We start from the raw sequence: 23,522 nt of genomic DNA on the forward strand, positions 1-23,522 counted from the left end.
ATGGGAGGGGAATCTTGGATATGATGGACTCATCCACCACATTATTACTTATCCTATTAAGATAGTAGAGATTACAAGCTTTCATGCTACAGACAGGCAATTATTATTTGAGTATATCCATGGTTCATCTGCTGGTAACATCTACACTTATGTTCAGAATGCAGCCTTTGGTCATTGCTTTGCATTTTAATTCACAAAATATCATTGTTCAGTACAAGAATTTTTCATGCATGACAAGTTTAAACGTTGGATTAGGTCCTTTCAGAAAATCACTCTGAACCTATTGTTGACTAAAATATAATCATACAATTGTGTGGCACAGAAGACAGACATTTGGGCTATTGTGCCATTGCCAGCTCTTTAAAAGAGCTCACCCATTAGTCTCTTAGCCCTGCTTTTTTCCCCCAAATCCCTGTAATTATTTTTCTCCATTCAAGAATTGATCCATTTCTTTCCTTTTCAAGTTATTAGTGAATCGCCCCAAACAGCCTTTCAGGCAGAACATACCAGATCACAAGAACTCACAGGGGTAAAAGGAATTTTCAGTTCCCCACTGGCCCTTTCGCCAACTATCTTAAATCTGTCTCACCTGGTGACCAACAAGCTTGTCAGCAGGAACAGTTTCTTTCTGTTTACTTCTATCAAAGTCCTCCATTAATTTTGTAAATCTCTCTGAAAACTAACAGAATAGTCCCCCGTTGCTTCTGTCCCTCCCAATTATTGAAATCCCAGGTATTAATCTAAATACAACTGAACACCAAATTCCTAGTTAGCTGAAATGGATTCATTTCTACATTGGTACAAGGAAACAAAGACCACCAAGTGGACTTTTCAGGTTTTCTCTAACTTTATAAGTGTGTGAGAGAGCGAGAGAGACAGCAAGCGATAGAGAGAGAGAGAGACAGCAAGAGAGTGAGAATTTAAAAGGGGGAATGAGTGTTTTAGTGTGCAGTATTATATGCCAATGGTTAATAACTATTTACTTGCAGCTATAGTGAAATTACTTACAATAAATAACAATTCTAATTTAATACAGAAACCTTTATCTGAAAATTGGGTAGACTGGGGTTCTGTGCAAATCTTTAACATTTAGTACGACTTCAGGAATAGCAAGGCTCAGTTTACAGTGCAGTATTCCAGTTGGTCATAACACTGCTGTGTATCAGAGTTATTTCAATTTATTGCTAGATCGCTCTGATGTTTCCAACTTAATGAATACCATTAGAAACTATTAACATTAAAATTAAAAACGATGCAGCGGCCAAGAAACTGGACTTCATAATGTAAATAACCAAATGCATCTGAATAAAGTGAACACAACATAGTTCAATCAGGGATTTTAACAAAACTGCAAGATAACAATAAGCTACTGTAGTAATAAAAAGTTTCCATGTTCAACATTCATTAAAAAATGCTAACAAATTTTAACATTTGCAACATAATTTTTAGGTAAATATTTTTCATCTTGACTGAGGTGTAAGCAATACATACATAAGGCAATTAAACGTGGTAACACGCAGCTTTAACAATATTAGCATGGTCAATGGTTAAATGAAGCAAGAATTTTAAATGCCATTTTCAGATGTGAAAATGGGTGACCTTTGTGTTTAAGGCAAGCTAATCATTTGCTTGCACTTCAGTATAGCATGAGAAATTTTCTTGATCTTGTGATTTATTATATACACAACCCCACTTATCAATAGTTCAATGGTTTTATTACTCTACATTCCTTACATCCTCAAATTGATCCTCCATTTCCTCCTCAGCCTCCTGCTCAGGACTGGCTTTGCAATTGCTCCATCTGTCATGAACCAGAGGCCTTTTTGACTCCTGTTCAAGGGAAAGGATTTGCCGTCCGGATGGCAAAACAGCCCAATATACACCACCTAAGTCCCAGCCAGGAACAGCACAGTGTGTTGGTGACTTCGGTTGGCATTTTGAAGAATTCTATGGGCAAAGATAGATAGATTGGGGTCAAACATGGTCGCAATCCATATAGAGAAATAAGAAAATGAAAATTCAATTTCAAGTTTCTCTAGTGGATCACGTGGATTCAGCATTTATATGTTAAAGATTTCAGTTTCATATCACATACAATGACAGGATATATTATTCTTTTCACACAGTTCTCACCCAGTGAATTAGACTGTTTTCCCTCACCATCAAGACCAGTAACACATGCATTTTGTTTCAAATGACTGTTAAAAATTCTGCACAAATGATTTTAACAATATATTATTTAAGTATTGTAGTGTTCAAGAGTATTATTTCCAGTAGTAGAACAATTTAAGGAAGTGCCTAATCAATATTTGTTTCAGAACATTCCACATAGTAAATGTTATAATTTGGAAAAACTGTTATGATTTTTTAGGATGAGGACCATTAGAAATACTTCCAATGTTTGGCAGCACATGTCAATCTGAAGCATTCCCACTTTAGACACAACATAGTCAGATTTGTTTTTATATATATTCACTCATGGATGTGGACATTCCTGGCTGTCTGGCCAGCATTTATTGCTATCCTCTAAATGCCCTGAAGAAAGTGGTTGTGATCTGCCTTCTTAGAACATGAGTCCACGTGCTGTCGGCAGACTCACAATGCTGTTAGGGAAGGAGCTGCAAAATAACATTCATATTATAGCATCCAAATAACGTAACCAGTTTAGGGTCTTGTAGTGCAGTGGTGGTATCCCTAATACTGGACTAGAAAGTCCACATTCAAATCCTATCTACCCCAGAGGTGTGTCATATGTCAGAACAAGTTGATTAAAATATACATTGCCAAATATGGCTTTCCCCTTTTTGCCTACATCATCTATTATTAAATTCAATAATGCAGCCTTGTGATGTCAGCCCAAGCAAACGTGGCACTGGGTTCAGCAACCCCAAACTTACGTCACCAAATGTGCCTCCAATCATGCTTTCATTCATCAATTTGTGCCAAATCAAAACAGTTTATGTTAAATTCAATTTTTTTTTTTTTTTTTGTTCGCCCCATAGCTTTAGTTTTCATTAAATTCTGGAATTAATTGTTTCCTTTATTCTTACCCTATCACTAATCTTGATGAGAAATCTGACCAGTTATTTGTTATTCTGTCTGGTTAATAATTTAATAATCTAATAGAATAATTGAAGAAACGCATTGTATTGGAATCTCATTAGCCTCTGGATGATCTTCATTGATCTTGCCATTTGGGACCAGCACACGAAGATAAAATAGCAACAGACATTGTCACGTTTCAAAGTAGAACATTGCTGGAGTACAATTTTACAGAGGTTGAAAAGGTTATAATACAGGAAGGAAGTTTGAAATTATTTAAGCCAGATATTCACTGATGTGGGGAAGGGCAACACATACATTATATTGCAAAGATAGGCAGCCTTGGCATGCTACCACAGAGCCAAGTCAGAAGCTTAGTCCCCTCTTTAAGCATTTAACTAAGGATGACACATCAGTGGAATACTGAGGGTGTGTTGCAATGTTGGAGTGCAAACGATCAGATGAGGCATTAAACTTCTCAACTAGATGCATTCAATTAGCAGCAAAATCCAGGAGCAGGAAGTTTACACAGTGCTTTCCCAATATGTATTTGTTCCCTATATCAGACAGTTTATCTGGTCAATATCACATTGCTGTTTGAGGGGATTTGCTGTGTGCACATTAGCTGTCTTTTTTAACAATATAATGGAGACTACACCCAAAAAAAGAAAGTACTTAATTGGCTGTGAAGTGCTTTGGAATGTCCCAAGATTCAGAAATGTCCTTTTCTCTAATCTTTCATGGAACCTGGATGTCACTAGCAAGGCTAAAAATCTCACAATGCCAGGTTACAGTCCAACAGGTTTATTTGGAACAACGCAGACACTCCAACACAAACATACAGAGAGAGAGAGAAACTCACGCAGACCCTCTCTCATATACTCACACATACACTCCCACACACACCGTCTCATAGACTTAAATCTCTTTACACACTCACACATGCACACACATCCTCAAAGATACTCATAACCGTGCATTCTCCCCGACCCCCCCACCCCAGCACACATACACAAGTTTGTGGGATCAATTTGTACTTGCAGAATTACATTTTACTTTGCTCAAAAACTGCATGAATCCATGTAAGATTCTGTAAATCCATTTTTTAGATTAGAATCAGTCTGACCATTGTGGCACAGACAGCCTCATACAAAGAGCAAACACCTTTAATACATTATCTGATATGGCTGACATGACACCAATTGTTAAAGTTCACTTGAGAATGTAACTTTAAAAAGATTTTTGCGATTTACATATGAAATAACTGAAACCAACATGATCATTCTAAAAGAGGAGAGAGACTTAAACAATCCAGGTCTATAATTTCAGTTGCATCACACTGTAAATTTTTGTAAAACTAAATTTCAGCTGCCATAATGGGATTTGTGTTGATGTCTCCAGGCCTCAGAGTCACTAGTCCAGTGACATTATCACCACACCATCATCTCTTACAAATTCCTCAATAGGAATATTGCTTTTCCTTTTAGATGTTTGAATTAAACAAGGCCAATCATAGCTTTTGCTTTGCATGCTTACTTGCTGACTGAGAAATAATCTTATTAATTGCACAAAGCAGCTACCAACTGAAAGATCACTTGCAATGAAAAGTCTTTGGACTATTAATGAAATACTTCCACAGTGGCCAGTATTGCGTTGTCACCCTTCATTTACATGTGGCCAGCTCTCAGTGAACAGGATGTCTTAATTCCAGTTTAAATCTGCGGGCCAAGGCTCCCAGATTTAAGCAGATTAACAGCCACCATCAAGGAACTCATATTATATGAGGTCCACTTGGCTGACCTCATTATAAATGCTGCATCCCTCCCCCTCTGAGTCTGAGGGCATGGGCAGTTTCCTTTGCTCATAGCTCTTGCTGGTTTATTTTAGTAACAGGTCAAGATCCTCTGACTTTGCCTCAGATACGTGCGGCGTGTAATGCACAGTAGCTCGCCTCTTACACCAAGCTTTTCAGAAGAAATTAATTCTCTTACTCAGGCATCAAAGTTGTGACATCTGCGGTATTTATCTCATATTTTGAGGTATCATCAATGCTTGACGGAGAGGGAGAACCCATGGGTTCTGACAGCCTTTCCAATTATTCCTAGGAACGGAGTTTTGCTCTGATCCAATTCGCAAGTTTGCAGCTTTCATTTGATCCACACGCTTGTTCAAGACCATCGTATCTACCTGAACTTTATACATCACTGGACCTGACCTCACATCGACCATGCTTCAGACCAGACAGGACTATTCCGAAGGTTCCTACACCAAACTTTGCCCCCTGAAGTAAATGTTCTTTCTTGCTGAGCAGAATCTTGTGACTGGCATTGGCAATCCTGATGCCATTTCACCTTCTTTCGCCACAACTACTCCCTCGCCCCACCAAACCTTCATGTCCAGGAAGATCAGGTTTAAGCTGGTGCGGAGTCTTTGCCTAATTAGTAACTCTATTAGAGCTATCCCTGTAGTTGCATGAAGGACGGTCTTATACTCAAATAGGAACCTGGACAGTTTGGTATCTAGTGAAGCTGCAGGCTGTTTCTTTAAAGCTATCTTCAAAGTTTGGACTGCTCTTTCCACCAGCCAATTGAATGCCATGGAGCTGTCATTATATGACGAATACTATTCAACTTTAGGAAATATTTAAATTCCCTGCCGGAAAACGATGGCTACTTGTCTGTGACCAACAGTTCCAGGAGTTTGTGTATTACAAAAGATGCATATAGTTTGACAATTGACTCTATGTACATCCAAACACGCTGAGTGGGCATCCACAGTGATTAAAAACATTGAGCCCATGAAAGGACCTGCACAGTCAATGCGTAACTGAGTACAGGGTTTACCCAGTCATTCCCACGAATATTGAGCAGCTTTTGGTCAAATTTTGTCCTTGTTGGCCCTCTGGGCATTGCCCCATTGATGCAGCTATGTCTGCATCCAATCCTAGCCACCAAACATAACGTCCTGCCAAATACTTCATTTGGAACCCCAGGATGACTGTGGTGGAGTTTAGCCAGTATCTGGCGGTGACTATTTTTGGGACAATCACTCTTGTTCCCTACAACAATATGCTGGCAGCTACAGTGATGTCATCTCTCCAGTGATAAAGCCAGTTGTAATGCTTGTTAGAAGTCCAGTTGGGCTTCAGCTATTACGGCACTTTTGCATGGTTACATTGTTAATCCCACATACCAAACAGTGTCTCAGTATCTCATTAAGGGTTAAACCAAAATCACATGTCTCTGTCAGTCATCTTAACCTAGTCAAAAATCCCAGTACAGACTCCCCTGTTCTCAAATGGTTGAGAAAACACAATATCAACTCAGAATTAGAGGCCACTTGGGATCATAATGTTCTTTAAATAAATCTGTCAATCTTGAAATGTTTTAGTCTTTGGTGCCAAAGAGAAGGTCAGGCTTCCATCAACCTAAAAAGCTGCAGGACCACAAGCTGTTAGGAAATTACTTTTTGCTTTTTATTTACCCCAATGTCATGTGCATGGAAAAAATAATGCATTCTTTCTGCATATGGGCTACGATTGTTTTGGTCCTCTGATGCTACCTTGTGCTTTTCCAGCACCACACTCTTGACTCTAATCTCCAGCTTCTGCAGTCCTCACTTTTGCCAAGTCTTCAACAGTTGGATCGAATGAGTCAAGCTTCCCAAATGTTGGCATGATGCCAGATATGCTTACCCCACCTCAAAGACGGCTGTGGCAAATGAATGTGTTCAGGAGTGTGCTTTACTTTCATTGCCACTAAAATAACTCCTTCACCCTTCAGTTACATATTGAAGATCTTTGACACTGATCTAGCTCCCTCACAGCCAGCTCCGAGTGATTAGCATGTCTTGCTCATGTTTTTTTATCTACCAACCAGGGCTCCCTGGTTGAAGCAGACTAATAGTCCCAATCAGGAACTCATGCTATGAGGTCCAACTGGCTGATCTCATTATAATCATTACAATTATTAATTCAATTTCTCTTTCCACGGACATGGTCAGACCTGCTGGGTTTCTCCAGCACTTTGATTTTATTGCTGAAAGATCAGTGATGCACCTACATGAAACATGATATTTAATTGATGGATGATACTACTATGCCTATGAATAGAGGAGTCTGAGTCAATTTCACTATATAATAGATGTGAAATCCACTTACGGATATCACTGAGAGAACAAAAAAAAGACTTTAGAATGCTCCATTACTCCAATCACAACAAATGAAAATTAACAGTTCATCATGTTTCCACAAACATTTCATTATTCCTTTTTGCTCAAGCAGGAATGCACTGGTTTTCAGGCAATAGCTAATTTTAGTGAAATATTCATGCCAATGAAATTATTTCAAAGCATGGCAACTTATGTACAGTGAGGTCCCACAAAGAGCACTTAATAAAATGACCAAATTATTGGCTTTACCAATGATATTCAAGGGATCAACATTGATCGGGCCAGTAGAGGAAAATTCCGTTCCTGTTTTTTGAAATGGAATCTGAGGTTTTGGTTTTTTGGGAGAGGTCTATATGTGCACGTGCAGATGCACAAGTGGAGACAAGGCTCAGTTTAACATCTCATCTGATAGGCAACAGATTCAATACTGCAGCATTCCCTAGTACTGCACTAATGTGCCATCCTAGATTGCCCTGATTACATGTTAAGACCATAAGACAATAAGAAATAGGAGTGGAAGTAAGGCTATTCAGCCCATCAAGTCCACTCTGCCATTCAATCATGGCTGATGGGCATTTCAATGCCACTTACCCACACTCTCCCCGTATCCCTTAATTCCTTGCAAGATTAAGAATTTATCAATCTCTGCCTTGAAGACATTTAACGTCCTGGCCTCCACTGCGCTCCGTGGCCATGAATTCCACAGGCTCACCACTCTCTGGCTGAAGAAGTGTCTCATTTCCGTTCTAAATTGACCTCCTCTAATTCCAAGGCTGCGCCCATGAGTCCTAGTATCCCCACCTGACGGAAACAATTTCCCAGCGACCACCCTTTCTAAGCCATGCATTATCTTGTAAGGTTCTATTAGATCTCCCCTCAACCTTCTAAACTCTAACAAATACAATCCCAGGATCCTCAGCCATTCATCGTATGTTAGGCCTACCATTCCAGGGATTATCTGTGTAAATCTCCGCTGGACATGCTCCAGTGCCAGTATGTCCTTCCTGAGGTGAGAGGCCCATAACTGGACACAGTATTCTAAATGGGGCCTAACCAGAGCTTTATGAAGTCTTAGTAGCACCTCACTGCTCTTCCATTTCAACCCTCTTGATATAAAAGACAAATTACATTTGCTTTCTTAACCACAGACTCAACCTGCACGTCAACCTTTAGATAATCCTGTACTAGCACTCTCAGATCCATCTGTATTTTAGTTTTATGAATTTTCTTACCGCTTATAGAATAGTCCTTGCCTGAGTTCTTTTTTCCCAAAGTGCAAGACTTCGCATTCGTTCACACTGAATTTCATCAGTCACTTCTTGGACCATTCTCCTGAACTGTCTAAATCTTTCTGTAGCCTCCCCACCTCCTCAGAACTACCTGCCTGTCCACCTAATTTCGTATCATTGGCGAACTTCGTCAGAATGCCCCCAGTCTCTTCATCCAGATCATTTATATATAAAGTGAACAGCTGGGGCCCCACCACTGAACCCTGTGGGACACCACTTGTCACTAGCTGCCATTCCGAAAAAGAACCTTTTATCCCAACTCTGTCTTAACAGAAATGAAAATGGTTATTAGATTAGATTACTAGATTAGATTAAATTAGATTACTTACTGTGTGGAAACAGGCGCTTCGGCCCAACAAGTCCACACTGATCCTCCGAAGAGCAACCCACCCAGACCCATTCCCCTACATTTACCCCTTCACCTAACACTACGGACAATTTAGCTTGGCCAATTCACCTAACCTGCACATTTTTGGGCTGTGGGAGGAAACTGGAGCACCTAGAGGAAACCCACGCAGACACGGGGAGAATGTGCAAACTCCACACAGCCAGTTGCCTGAGGTGGGAATTGAACCCAGGTCTCTGGCGCAGTGAGGCAGCAGTGCTAACCACTGTGCCGATCTGAGCCATGGCTGTTACACTGATTGCACAGCATCTTGAGTGTTTCAGGCCTGCTTTCAAGATGAAATAATGGCGAACATATCAAGGCTGAAGTCTGTAAGCTAGTTCTCTATTATCATATGTTCATGGCCAATCACATTTTGTAAGATCCAGGACATAATGTAAGATGGTATGCAGTGTGTGTTGGGCGTGAGCTGGATTTGGCAGGTTACAGTAGCTTATATGTGGGGCTGTATTCAATCCTTAACGTTGGTTTAAAAAAGATAGTTTTACTGAACTTTAAACTTAACACAACCCTCAGGTAAATAGGACCAGACCTTGGTCTTTTGTTCCAGATCTGGTGAGACCATCACAGAAGCTCACTAAGTCATGAAGGCTTCCACTCTAGAGGTCATTAGGAGTTGTTTCCACCTGAGTACTTTGATCAGAAAATGCTTCAAGGTTTCTTTCCTTTAATCAAGCTCTGTATTCAAAGGGATATATATTTATATCTCGAAGTAAATTGAAGGGGGTGCAGGTGCATTTCGAGAGTGGAAACCATATTCTAAAAGTTTAAACATAAGGATCACATCACTCCTCGGGTGAAGGCGTTAAATATGGGAAAAGTGAACTACAACAATATTAGGCAGGAACTCCAGAATTTTGATTGAAGGCGATTGTTTGAGGGTAAATCCACAATGATCAGATAGGAGTCTTTCAAACAGCAGTTGGTAACAGTTCAGGAGTGGCACATTCCTGTGAGAATGAAGGTCAGGTATGGCAAGTTACATGAACCTTGGATGACCAAAGATATGATGATTTTGGTCAAAAGGATAAAAGAAGCATACATAAGGTCTAGGAGGATGGAAACGGCCGCTCCTGAACTCTCATCTCCTGCTGTTAACTGGTACAAAAGATGAAGTCACAGGGCTGAGCTGGCAAGATGGATACAGAACTGACTTAGTCATAACAGAGGGTAAAGGTGGATTAGATTAGATTCCCTACAATGTGGAAACAGGCCCTTTGGCCTAACAAGTCCACACCGACCTTCCAAAGAGTAACCCACCCAGACCTATTTCCTTCTGACTAATGTACCTAACACTATAAGCAATTTAACATGGCCAATTCACCTGACCTGCACATCTTTGGACTGTGGGAGGAAACCGGAGCACCCGGAGGAAACCCATGCAGACACGGGGAGAACGTGCAAACTCCACACTGTCAGTCGCCTGAGGCGGGAATTGAACCCAGGTCTCTGGCGCTGTGAGGCAGCAGTGCTAACCACTGTGCCACCGTGCCGCCCTTTATGCTGCAGCTTTATAGAACCTTGGTTTGGCCACACTTTGAATATTGTGTACAGTTCTGGTCACCACACTACCAGAAGGATGTGGATGCTTTGGCGAGTGTACAATAAAGGTTTACCAGGATGTTGCCCAGTATGGGGGATTTTAGTAATGAAGAAAGGTTGGATAGACTGGGCTTGTTTTCATTGGAATACAGGAGGTTGAGGGACGACCTAATAGAAGTTCATAAATTGCGAATGGTATGGATTGAGTGAAAAGTATGAAGCTTTTTTCCCCCAGGTTGTAGGAATCAATTACTCAGGGTCACAGGTTCAAGATGCAGGTGGCGGGGGAAGTTTAAATTATAGATTGGACACAATAGCAGCTTTCAAGAAGCACTTGGACAAATACATGAATGGAAAGGGAGTACAGGAATACAGATCCTGCAAGTGAAGACAGTTTTAGTATGGAAGGGCAAAACATGCAGGCTTGGAGGACCAAAGGGCTGTATTGTTCTTTGGTTATCTGAAAAAGATTACAGATTTAGAGTCAACTTTGTTTCTACTCAAGAGAAACTGGAACAATAGTTTAATAGCACAAGTGATGTCACCCAAGGAAAATATCAACTTATGATATTTTCAAAGACCATCAATAATGACTTTGAATTTTAACAAAATAAAATGAACATGCTGGCATAATTCTTACACACGGAATTAAACTTTCAGCAATTGCTTAATGAAGCATGGAATATAAAAGAAAATAAACTCTAAGCTCTCAAACTTTTTTATATTCTCACTATGTATATTCCCCAAATTGCACTGACATATTGTTAAACCACAAATTCAAATTGCAAGAGATCCCTTCTATGTATGGAACAAGGGCTATAGTAAACAAAAATGAGACAAGGTCAAACCCACCTTCTCAAAAGCTTTCAAAAACAAATTAAGACACTCAGCAATGCGAAGTGATTATGATGATGAATTTTACCCTATTTTTGTTGTTACTAATACCTCAATTTAAACCTGAAATCGTCAACATGCAGGACTGACCTCCAATGTACTTTGCTCACATCAGGACTCCATGCACTCATACTATGGATTTTGGGAGCAACAGGAATCCTTCTGCTCTCCGCCACCTTTACTTCAGGAATGTAACAGTTGCAACCATCTTCATGTAGGGAATTAAGGCATGGTGTGAAAACTATCAATGTAATTCTCTCCAGTCCATAGCAGAGAAAATTCTGACATATAATTTCCTGAATTGACTATTTCCTGTGGCTGATGCAATTCTTTAGACCAGCTGAGGAACATCCGACATGGTATTTATTGCTAGACAAATCACTCCCTGCACAAGATTAATGTTCAGAACACCAAAGACGTCTTCAATGTATTCATTGGCCTAACTTAAACACAGAACTCAGTAAATTGCAAGGTTCTATGGAATGTGTTCCAAACATTTGAATGTTCAAGAAATGTCATTATAATCTTAGTATTGCTTCATGATGAGAGTTGCAACCTTTTGGAGTGGGAGATATGAAACAGAAGCCTCCAAACTGGGGTCAAACAAGCTGTGTGATAGCCCTAATATCATATACAATCTACCTCACGGACGCTGCAAGATCAACTATCATCTGGTGTCTGCATTAAATATCACCCAGAGGGTCTTTAGACACAGTGGTAGCATCTCTACCTGTTCAACCTCTCCCAATAGCTCAAATCTTCCGATCCTGGCAACATCCTTGTAGATCTTTTGTGAACCCTTAATATAGAAAATGACAACCTCAATTTCCTCCATACCAGACTAAATTGTATATAATCTTGAGTGTGTGGATGACTGCAATATGATTGCTCACTCTGAACCAGATTTACAAGCTACTTGTGATTTCTTCAGTTCTAGTCATTCAAATCAAGTCTTCTATGTGAAAGAGAGACTGGAGTATGTTGGGCACTACCTATTCTTTAGCAGCCACCGCTCTCAAAAGGTCACCATTGATGAGGAAATTCACCACAATCAGCTACACTGTCTGAGCCTTCCACAAATGACTGCAAGTGTTTGACAAGAAAAACCTCTACAAAGCAACCAAAGTCCTATTGTACAGAACAGTTATAATCACATGCTTATGCAGAGAACCTTGAGTTGTGTAAGTGTTACAAAAGAGCTGCTGGAGAAATTTCATCAGCGATGCCTGTACTGCGCTCCCCAGATTAAATGAGGGGTCAATTGTACAAATGCTGGTATTCTTCTTGAAGCCAATTCCACAAACATTCAGACAAAACCACTGTAAAATCAACGTTGCTGGACTGAATACTTGTATCCAGATGCTGAAAACAATTTTCCATGCCAGGTCCTGTCTTCTCAACTGCCAACGGTCAACATTCCAGAGGAGGTCAAAGAAAATGCTTCAAAAGCTACTCAAAAGTTTTCTTTTAAGTGTGGTAATATTGCCATTGATGACAGAGGAGCTCAATACTAATCCTCCAAAAAAGGTGACAACTTATCCATTCAGGTATTCCAGATTTTGAGTTAAAATTTCTTAATGATAGGCTAAGGATGATAGAAGAGGAAAGAAAAAGAAGCAAATTCTGCAGTACGTATCTTACTCCATCATGGGACATCCTGCTCTCGTGCCTTAAAAAAATCTGTGGGTCAAGAATCTGTTGTTCAGTAACACAAAGATTCACAGCAGAGACCAACAATCTTCAATAGGCACCATCCTCAAATCTGGATTATCAATGACAATGAGTTAGTGTGTAGAATGAGAAGCGGCATCTTGAAGTATTTTGAATAATTACCAACTTTGATTCTGTTCACAGATTCTGTGCATTATTTGAGACTGCCCATTTTCATACATGGTCACTGGTAATTCCTGAGCTTAAAACTGTATACTCACTACTTCTTTGATCCCGATTGATCATTTAGCTAATTAATAAAGGATAATGTCAAAGTACACAGGAAATCTATGCAAACTGACTAATTTTAGGTATATAATGAAATGGCATGACCGGATACATTTCCTACTGCCCATCATTTTTTGAAAAAAATCCACTCTTGCTATGTTATACTAGTTCAAGCAAATATTTGCTGTAAGTGCAGAAATTGCTGGAGAAAACCAAGCAGGTCTGGCAGTATCTGTGGAGAGAAAGCAGAGTTAACGTTTCAGGTCCAGTGACCCTTCTTCAGAACATCATCCACTGCTGTGGCAACTGCAAGGTTTGCCTGTTCTGAAGGATAACAGGACCCAAAATGTCAACTTGGCTTTCTCTACATGGAGACTGCCAGGCCTACCAAGTTTCTCCAGCAATTTCTGTTTTTGTTTCAGATTTCTATCATCTACAGTTCTTTGTTTTATTAATTTATTTTGATGGTACTTTAAGGGTAAAGCTAATATTTCATGTTAAATGTAGAGATTATTAAAAATAAGTAAGTGAATGGGCAAAGATAGGTGTGAGAAAATGAATGAAAAACATTACCAGGAGCTTTATTAAGAAAATGTTTACTCGGCAGGTAGCAGGGTTAGACTAAATGATTTCTTGCCTGAAATAGCTAATGAGTTCACGTCATGTGATCAGATTCAAACTGACATTCCAGTTCTTATACAATACTATTCCTCCCCCTATAGATCAGAGGTTCCTACGATGAAAATATTCACAATATTTACACGCACATGAATCAGTCATGTCGTCCCAGAGGAACTTGGTTTCGGATGGCTGTTGGCACCTCAGGTGTCTGTTTACTTTCCTCACTGGTTTTAACCTCTGGTGTTTAGGTATACCAAGAACATCATCTGTCTTTACTGAGATGACTAAATGTTTGCAGGTTCACACAATGTCATGATCATCCCCACTGAGGTACTGTCTCCCTCAGATGCTCCAGTTACTATTCCATCCCCAGGTACATGTAGTTCACTATTTTAGAACTATTTTAAATTCATGGATCTTCAATTAAATGCTCTCTGGCATATTCGTTCAAGAGTTTACCTGCATGCCATCTCTACACAACATTGTCTGTCATCTGTACAGTATAGCAGGTCAGTCCAATCTGTTACAATGATGTCTGGTAGCCATTTCTCAGCAGTGTAATAACTTGTCAACACTTCTTGACATTTAAAAAAAAAACAAGGCATTTGCCCTTGTTCTCACATTGAAAAACCTGATTCTTGTCAACAAGGTCTTGGATGGTTTCAGCAAATCAAATGTCAGGCGCAACTGACGCTTTATCACAGGCAATGTCAGAGAACTATGCGACATTGAGCGAGCTGTCTTCTGGTATGTTAACAAAAATTGGCTCAGTCTTTTGTCTTTGAATTGCTCACTCACGCCAAATCAATGATCAAGACTGAACTTTCACACACTTGAGTGTAAAACAAGTGTAGCAACAGCAAATTAAGCAATTCTGAAAGTCCACACACCTGATTCAACTGGACTGCTGGCATTTTTAAAAAATAAGCTGGCCCTGACATTGAAATGAGGCTTATTCGCATTACAAGCAATGTGGAAATGAGAGTTCAGCAAGCCAAATTTAAGAAATTTAAGACTGCAAAGATTTTATATTATAATGTTCTGTTCTCATCAATGTAACAAGAACAAAGATATTTCAGAGACCATCAACACCTGATTAAACTAGCAAGCTCTAAAATAGCCAGGCACAAAGGAAGGAAACTGGTACTACCCTGAAAGGAATGAATAATTAAGTCACTGAACAAACAAGCATGATTCAGTGCTCCCTGTGCTTGAATGCAGAAAACTTTGACTCTAAAAAATAAAAGTTATATTGTAATATCATTCAATTGACCAAATTCTGCAAAGTGCATATCAATTTACTTGACCAGTCTCCAGACAGAGTGCTTGCTGAAAGTTTAGAACAACCAGCTGCTTATTGACAAGTACATAACAATCCGTCACAGACGTAGATGTTAAATAAATTGCATGCGCAGTGTCAGCTATTCCTCAGCTGGTAGCACTTGTGCTTTCAACTTCCGTTCCAAGACTTGGCACAAAGATCAAGGTTGATACTAGAGCATAGTACCAAGGGAGTGTTGCACTGTTAAAGGAGCCATCTTTCAGAAGAGACATGAAACCGATTCTTCGTATGCACTTTCAACCTGGCATAAAAGATACAAGAAAAGATTCAAAGATGAGCAAGGGGGCTATCCCACATGTCCTGGTCAAATATTTATCCCTCAACTGCCTAGAACATTGCCTGGTCACTATTACTTTGTCGGAGTTACATAGGCAAAATTAGTGGCTGTATTTCCTACGTTCCAACAACCATCCTTCAGAAAATAAAGTACTGTCTTAACTGTCAACTGTTCAAAATATAGGTGACCATGAAAAGCACTTTGTGAAGGAAAGTTGTTCTTTTTACCTTTACTGAAAGATGCACTGTAAAAACTCAGAGCCTGGATGAGATCAAAACGTAAGTCAGACAACTTAACACCTGAAAATGTAACTGTTGCTGCCACCGTTGATTCCAAAGTGAAATTAAGTCAACTTCATACTGCCACTCAACAACTCATTGGTATTCACTGCTTTTTGATCCAAGTTCCTGTAATTTGTGTTTCATATTGGAACACAGGTCATTGGTATCTGTGAGGTAATAAACAGGATCAAAAACTTTGCTGTCTGATAGCTCCACCCAAGATAACACCCAGTTACATAAATCCGACAAAGTAATAGTGACCAGGCAATGTTCTAGGCAGTTGAGGGATAAATATTTGACCAGGACATGTGGGATAACTCCCTTGCTCATCTTTGAATCTTTTCTTGTATCTTTTATGCCGGGTTGAAAGTCCGTACAAAGAATTAGTTTCATGTCTCTTCTGAAAGATGGCTCCTTTAACAGTGCAACACTCCCTTGGTATTATGTTCTAGTATCAACCTTGATTATAAAATCCTGAAAAAATTCCAAGCTTACTATTTCTCACAAAATACATGGAAGTGTTTGAGGGATTTTATGCAGTCAATGAACCAAATCATTCACTACAATATAGACCATGACAGGGACACCCAGTGTAGGGTGCGAAGGAACTATGGATATGATGCTTGAATTCTCTGCATTGAGTCATAGATCAACCAGAGTCCAGAGACAGTATATTCCTGTAAGGGTGAAAGACAAGGATGGTAGGTATAGGGAATGCTGGATGATGAGAGAAATCGAGATTTTGGTTATGAAAAAGAAGGAAACATATATCAGGTATAGACAGAAGAGACCAAATTAATCCTTAGAAAGCAATAAGAGTATACTTAAGAGGGAAATCAGGAGGGCAAAAGTGGGACATGACATAACTTTGGCAAATGGACTTAAGGAGAATCCAAAGGAGATTTTGGAAATACATTAAGGACAAAAGGGTAACTTGGGAGAGAATCAGGCCCCACAAAGATCAGCAAGGCAGCCTTTGTGTGGAACCACAGAAGATGGCGGAGATACTAAATGAGTATTTTGCATCAGTGTTTATTGTGAAGACAGACATGGAAGATATAGAATGTGGGCAAATAGATGGTGACATCTTGAAAAAAAATGTCCATATTACAGAGGAAGTAGTGCTGGATGTTTTAAAAAGCATAAAAATGAATAAATCCCCAGGACCTGATCAGGTGTACCCTAGAACCTGTGCAAAATTAAGGAAGTGATTGCTGGGCCCCTCAGAGTTATTTAGATCGTCAATGGTCACAGGGGAGGTGCCAGAAGACTGGAGGTTGACTAACGTGGTACCACTATTAAAGAAAGGTGGTAAGGAAAAGCCAGGGATCTATAGACCAGTGAGCCTGACAGCGGTGCTGGGCAAGTTGTTGGAGGATTTCCATGCATTTGGAAAGGCAAGGATTGATTAGGGATAGTCAACATGGCTTTGTGGGTGGGAAATTATGTCTCACAAACTTGATTTGAGTTTTCTGAAGAAGTAAATGTAGAGGAGTAAGGGAAGGGGTCTGAGTGGGTTACTCTTCGGAGGATCGGTGTGGACTTGTAGGACCAAATGACCTGCTTCCACACTGCAGGGATTATATGATTCTATGAAGTAACAAAGAGGATTGATGAGGGCAGAGTGGTGGACGTGAAATATATGGACTTCATTAAGGTGTTTGACAAGGTTCCTCATGGTAGATTTGTTAGCACGGTTAGACCTCATGGAATGCAGGGAGAACGAGCCATTTGGATACAGAACTAGCTTGAAGGTAGAAGACAGAGAGGGTTGTTTTCTTCAGACTGGGGGCCTGTGACCAGTGGTGTGCCACAAAGATTGTTGTTGTGTCAATTGCTTTTCATCATTTATGTAAATGATTTGGATGTGAACATAGGAGGTATAGTTAGCAAGTTTGCAGATGACACCCAAGTTGGAGGTGTAGTGGACAGCGAAGGAGATTACCTCAGAGTACAACAGGATCTTGATCAGTTGGGCCAATGAACTGAGGTGTGGCAGATGAAGTTTAATTTAGATAAATGCGAGGTGCTGCATTTTGGAAAGGCAAATCAGAGCAGAACTTATACACTTAATGGTGAGGTCCTAGGGAGTGTTGCTGAACAAAGAGACCTTGGAATGCAGGTTCATAGTTGTAAAGTGGAGTCATTGCAGGTAAATAGTGAAAAAGGCAATTGGTATACTTTCCTTTAATGGACAGAGCATTGAGTACAGGAGTTGGGAGGTCATGTTGCAGCTGTTCAGGATTCTGGTTAGGCCACTGTTGGAATACTGTGTGCAATTCTGGTCTCCCTCCTATCAGAAGGATGTTGAAAAGGTTCAGAAAAGATTTACAAGGATGTTGCCAGATTTGGAGGATATGAGCTATAGGGAGAGGCTGAGTAGGCTGGGACTGTTTTTCCTGGAGCGTCAGAGGCTGAGGGGGTGACTTTATAGAGGTTTATAAAATCAGGAGGGACGTGGGTAGAGTAAATAGACAATGTCTTTTCCCTGGGATGGAGGAGTTCAGAACTACAGGCCATAGGTTTAGGGTGAGGGGGGGAAAAAGTTAAAAGGGATTTAAGGGGCAACTTTTTCACACAGAGGGTGGTGCGTGTACAAAATGAGCTGCTAGAGGAAGTGGAGGCTGGTACAATTACAACATTTAAAAGGCATCTGGATGTGTATATGAATAGGAAGGGTTTAGAGGAATATGGGCCAAGTGCTGGCAAAAAGGACTAGATTAGGTTAGGATATCTGGTCGTCATATACATCTGTTTCCATGCTCTACATCTCTATGATTCTCTTGAAAGACTTTTGGAATTGATACTATCTTGTGCAAAAACAAAATCCAAATCACTCTGCAACCTGAAAATCCCCTGCAGTTTGACACTTGGGATCATGTTCTGATGTATTCCATATCCATAATTATTTAGCGATTAAATTTACTCTTCAAAGTAGCCAGAAACATTGAAGGTAGTAGAAGAGTAGATTCTTTGACTTCTAGAGCTAGCTCCACCATTCAGAATTGCCCACCATTCAGTGAGTTCAATACCTTAATCTTGTTCTCCCCCCATCCTATATCTCTTAGTCCCTTTAGCCACAAGAGCTATATTTACCTCCTTTTTGAAAACACAATGTTTTAGCCAATTCCGCAGGTTCACATTCTCTGAGATAAGGAAGTCCTCCTCATCTCAGTCCTAAAAGATTTACTGCTATGACCCCTGGCTGTTGAGTGCATCACCATCAGGAACATTCTTCTTACATCTAAAACTTCTCATTGTGTTAGAATTTTAGAGTTTCTATGATATTTCCCCTTCATTATTCTAAACTCCAGTGAATACAATCCTAATCAATTCAATTGCTCTTTACACACCATCCTGCCATCCAAGAAATCAATTTGGCAACTTTTCATTGAATTCATTCGATAGCTAGAACATTCTTCCTCGGATAAGGAGACCAAAATGGTTCAAAGTGCTCCAGGTGTGGTCTCACCAATGCCCTACAGAATTAAGCAACCTTGCTCCTGTACTCAAACCTCTTGCTCTGATGGCTAATATATAGTTTGTTTCTTTACTGCCTGTGCACCTATGCATTTACTTTCAGTAAGATGACACCCATGTCTCCTCTTTCAATTCACAGCCAAATAATCTGCTTTCCTGTTTTGGCTACTGAAATGGATAACTTCACACGCATCCACGTCATTCTGTATCTACCATACATTTGCCCATTCACCTTACCCAAATCAAACTGCAACATCTCTGCATCCTCCTCACAGTTCACCCTTCCACCCATTAGTCATCTGTAAATTTTGAAGTATTACATTTACTTCTCTCATCTAAATCATTTATCACAAATAGCTGGGGTCCTTATACGAATCCCCGCTACTAGTCATTGCCTACCATTCAGAAATAGCCCCATTTATTCCTACTCTGTTTCCTGTCTGCCAATCAATTTTCTATGAACTCAATACACGACCGTCAATCCCATGCACTTTAATTTTAAACATTAAAATCTTCTGTGGGACTTTCGAAAGCCTTCTGCAAGTCCAAATAAACCACATCCACTGACTCCCAAGATCAACTCTGCTAGTTACATCCTAGATTCATCAAGCATGACTTCTCTTCTGTAAACTCATGCTGTGTTTGATTCTCCCACTGTTTTCTTAATGCTCTATTAAACCCTCGATATTGGAATCTAGTATCTCCCCCTCTATCAACTCCAGGCTTATTGATTAATAATTCCCTGTTTCTCTCTACCTCCCTTTTAAATAATGTGGTTACATTAGCTGCCCTCCATTCTGTAGGAACTGTTCAAGTCTAAATAATCTTGGAAAATGATCACCAAAGAATCCACTATTTCCCGAGCCACTTGCTTAAGTATTCTGTGGTACATTATCAGATCTTGGGGATTTATCAGCCTTCAAACCCATCAATACTCTAAAACCATTTCTCTATTAATACAGATTTTGCTTCAGTTCTTCAGGTTCATTGAACTATATTTCCCATTATTTCTGGGGCAATTCCACCAGCTCCATCCTTACCATCAAAAGTTGATCAATTCCTATTTAAGCTAGCAAAGACATTCATGGGACTAATTAGGGACCAAATAAAACACCTACATATAGAATCAGACGATATGGCTAAGACTTATGCTTTTAGCAAGGAAAATTCTGCTCGTCAGTGATAATGATGGAGTTACTTGCAAAGTAAAACATTGATAATGACAAGGTATTAGATAAACTGGCCGCATTTAAAATTGGTAAGTTACCAGAACCACGTGGAAGCAGAGGAAGTTGAGACAAGAACAAACATTGAAAAGTAATCATCTTCAAATTTTCCTTAATTATGGGGGTAATGGCAGAAGACTGGTTAAATGCAACTGATCTTTTTTCCTTTAACATGATTTAAGTAGAAACCCAGCATTCACAGACTAATCAATTTAACTCCAGTGCTAGAAAGCTTTTAGAAATTATAATCCAGAACAAAAAATAACAGACTTGGACAAGTGATATTTAATGAAAATGAGACAGCATAGACTTGATGAAGGAAGATAATTTTGACTAACTGGGTTGAAATTTTTAATGTAATTGAGAGGATTGATGAAGATAATGCTATAAAATGTGGCATAGATGTACTTCCAAAACATTTTATACCCCCTAAACAAGGTAGAAGGCCAAGGTGTAGCCCATGGAATCAAAGGGACAATTGCAGCATGATTAAGAAATTGGTTAAATGACAAGACAGGAGGAAGGCATACAGTGCATTTCGCTGAACTAGACTTGGATGTAAAGGACTGATGACAATAAAGATTTGAGAGTATAATGAACCATGAGGATGAACAGTGATACAATTCAAGACAAGAGACATGGTGACAGAATAGACTGACACATGGAAGATGACTAGAGAAGTGAAAAGTGATACATGTTGCCAGGAAGAACAAAGAGGAGCAATATAAACTAAAGAATATGATTCCAAAGGGGATGCAGAAACTAAGAAGTCAGGGGTATAAGTACACAAAAAGTTCAAGGCAACAGGTAGTGAGATAGTATATAGAATGCAAGGCTTTATAAATTGGGGCATTAAGTTATAAAGGAAGCTACAATAAATCTTTATAAAGTACTGTTTTGGCTTTATCTGGACTAGTATGCCCCATTCTGAACACTTTAGGAAGGATGTGAAAGTTTTACAAAGGGTCCAGAGAAGATTCATGGGCATGGATAAAGGGATGGATAGACTGGAGGTGATGGGGTTGTTTTCCTTGAAATCCAGGTTACGAGGAGCTTTGATAGAGATGTTCAAAACCATGAAGAGTCTAGACAAGGCAGATGCAGAGAAACAATTCTCATTGGTGAAAGGGTGGAGAACTCAAGGTCACCAGTTTAAGGTGGCTGGCAAGAACGAAGACAATGTGGAATTTTTTTTATGCACCAACATCTGAAAGGATTGTGGAGGCAAATTCAATTGTAGCTTTCAAAAGGGAACTGCATATTAACCTGAAAGTAAACAAAAGTGTTGCATGACCAGGACAAAGAGGAACGGTTGGACAAGGTAAATTATTCTTACAGACAGCCAGCAAGGGCTCAAAGGTTTGCTACTGCACTGACCCATTCCATTATCCAATGCATTCTTGAAACATTCCTCCAAAATGGTGAGGATACAAAACATTTTAAACACCATAACCTGTGTTTAGGACAACATTTGAGGACTGGACTCTCTCCTTTGAGCATCTGGAATCCTGGGAGAAGTAACATCTAACCATCATAGTGGATGCAAAGTTAATCAGGAAACATAATACTGATTAATTAATAAAGAATTGCAGAAATTGTAAATCAACAAACAAAAACAGAAATTACTAATGAAACTCAGCAGATTTGTAAGCACCTGTAACAAGAAAGGAGAGTTAATTATCAGATCGAGTGACTATTCTTCAGAACTGGACCCAAAACATTTACCTTGCCTCGCCTCCAGAGATGATGTCAGACCTGCCGGGTTTCGCCAGCAATTTCTGTTTTTGTTATTGCTTAATGTAATACTGTCCTCTGGCACTGCTTCATCATTCCACTCTACAGATTGTTCATGGCTTTCAATTTTTTCTCATTCACAATCTCCCAATACCTGAAGAACGGACAATCACAGGCTGTCCAGCCCCATGTAACCAGCCCTCCACAAGGATGACAAGATCTGTTTTACAACTGAGATATACTGAGAATGAGGGGGTGATATCCGGCTCAAGCGGATCATAGAACCTCGACAGTCAGGAACACCATCTTCCCAGGCAGCATAAGCACAATTTATTTAACAAAAAGTAACCCGGACCTCTGTCTCATTCCTTGTCCCTAATGTACAAATCATATTTCAAGGTTGAAGAGCATAATGCTGAGCCAACTCAATAGGAGTTCCCATGTGATATATATTGACCTTTGTTGAGGTATTCCCTTCCTGAAACAAAAAACTGCAAACAGAAAATGTTTTTCACTGTTAGTTGAGAAAGAAAACTGTGTAAATGCACGTGTGCGATTATGGCCCACATGCTTTCATTCAGTGAGACATGAATGGTTTAAAGGTGGACTGATGAGAAGTATAATCAAACAAGGCTTCAGTTTCTTGAAGATTAGCCAGAAGCAAGTAGCTTCTTGTTAATTCATATAGAGTGGCCTCTGCAAGAGGTTGGTTCCCCTGATGAGCAAGACTGCATCACCTGTCTAAGGCCTGGATGCTTCATGTCGACATGGAGCTTTTTCTATCCTGAATTTACATTCCAGACTTCTGCTAGGAAAGCCACCACCAATATTAATATTGTAAAATCTAACACACTTCACACAAATGTTGCCACACATAGACATTGAACAGAAATATCTGTTCGAAAAACAGTGAAATATTGAACTAATTTGCCTAGTAACTAAATATAGATAAAAATGGGGAAAAAAAAGATACCGGATTGCACAAGCAGTGTCAAAATACAAATCAATCTAAACCACAGAAGGCAGTGGTCTGACGCATGGCAACTACTGTATACATTGATGCTATACAGGAAAAGTAAATTAATTTTTCAAAGAGTCTAGAGTTGGTAAAGAAAGTTGGATCTTTTTCACAAGAGGATTGCAGCAACATGACAGTAGCTTTAAAATTATTACAGGAACTCATAACATTTACCTTATTAAATAGTTCAACAAGTACAGATTTAAAAGTCAAATTCAGGTTAAACTGTCACATAAAATAATAATAAACAAAATTGAGGGGG

At 39.6% G+C, this 23,522-nt stretch overlaps 1 protein-coding gene across 1 annotated transcript in view; it reads right to left on the reverse strand.

The window, feature by feature from the left end:
- The window catches only part of LOC140464758 (uncharacterized), a 215,700-nt gene that overhangs the window by 183,114 nt on the left and 9,064 nt on the right, over nucleotides 1–23,522 (reverse strand). Inside the window, exon 2 of the mRNA XM_072560257.1 lies at nucleotides 1,735–1,947. Coding sequence (XP_072416358.1) covers nucleotides 1,735–1,755 — 21 coding nt within the window. The 5' untranslated portion in view covers nucleotides 1,756–1,947. The remainder of the gene's footprint in view (nucleotides 1–1,734; nucleotides 1,948–23,522) is intronic.

This window comes from Chiloscyllium punctatum, chromosome 3, assembly GCF_047496795.1.
Source record: "Chiloscyllium punctatum isolate Juve2018m chromosome 3, sChiPun1.3, whole genome shotgun sequence".
Classification (NCBI taxonomy): Eukaryota; Metazoa; Chordata; class Chondrichthyes; order Orectolobiformes; family Hemiscylliidae; genus Chiloscyllium; species Chiloscyllium punctatum.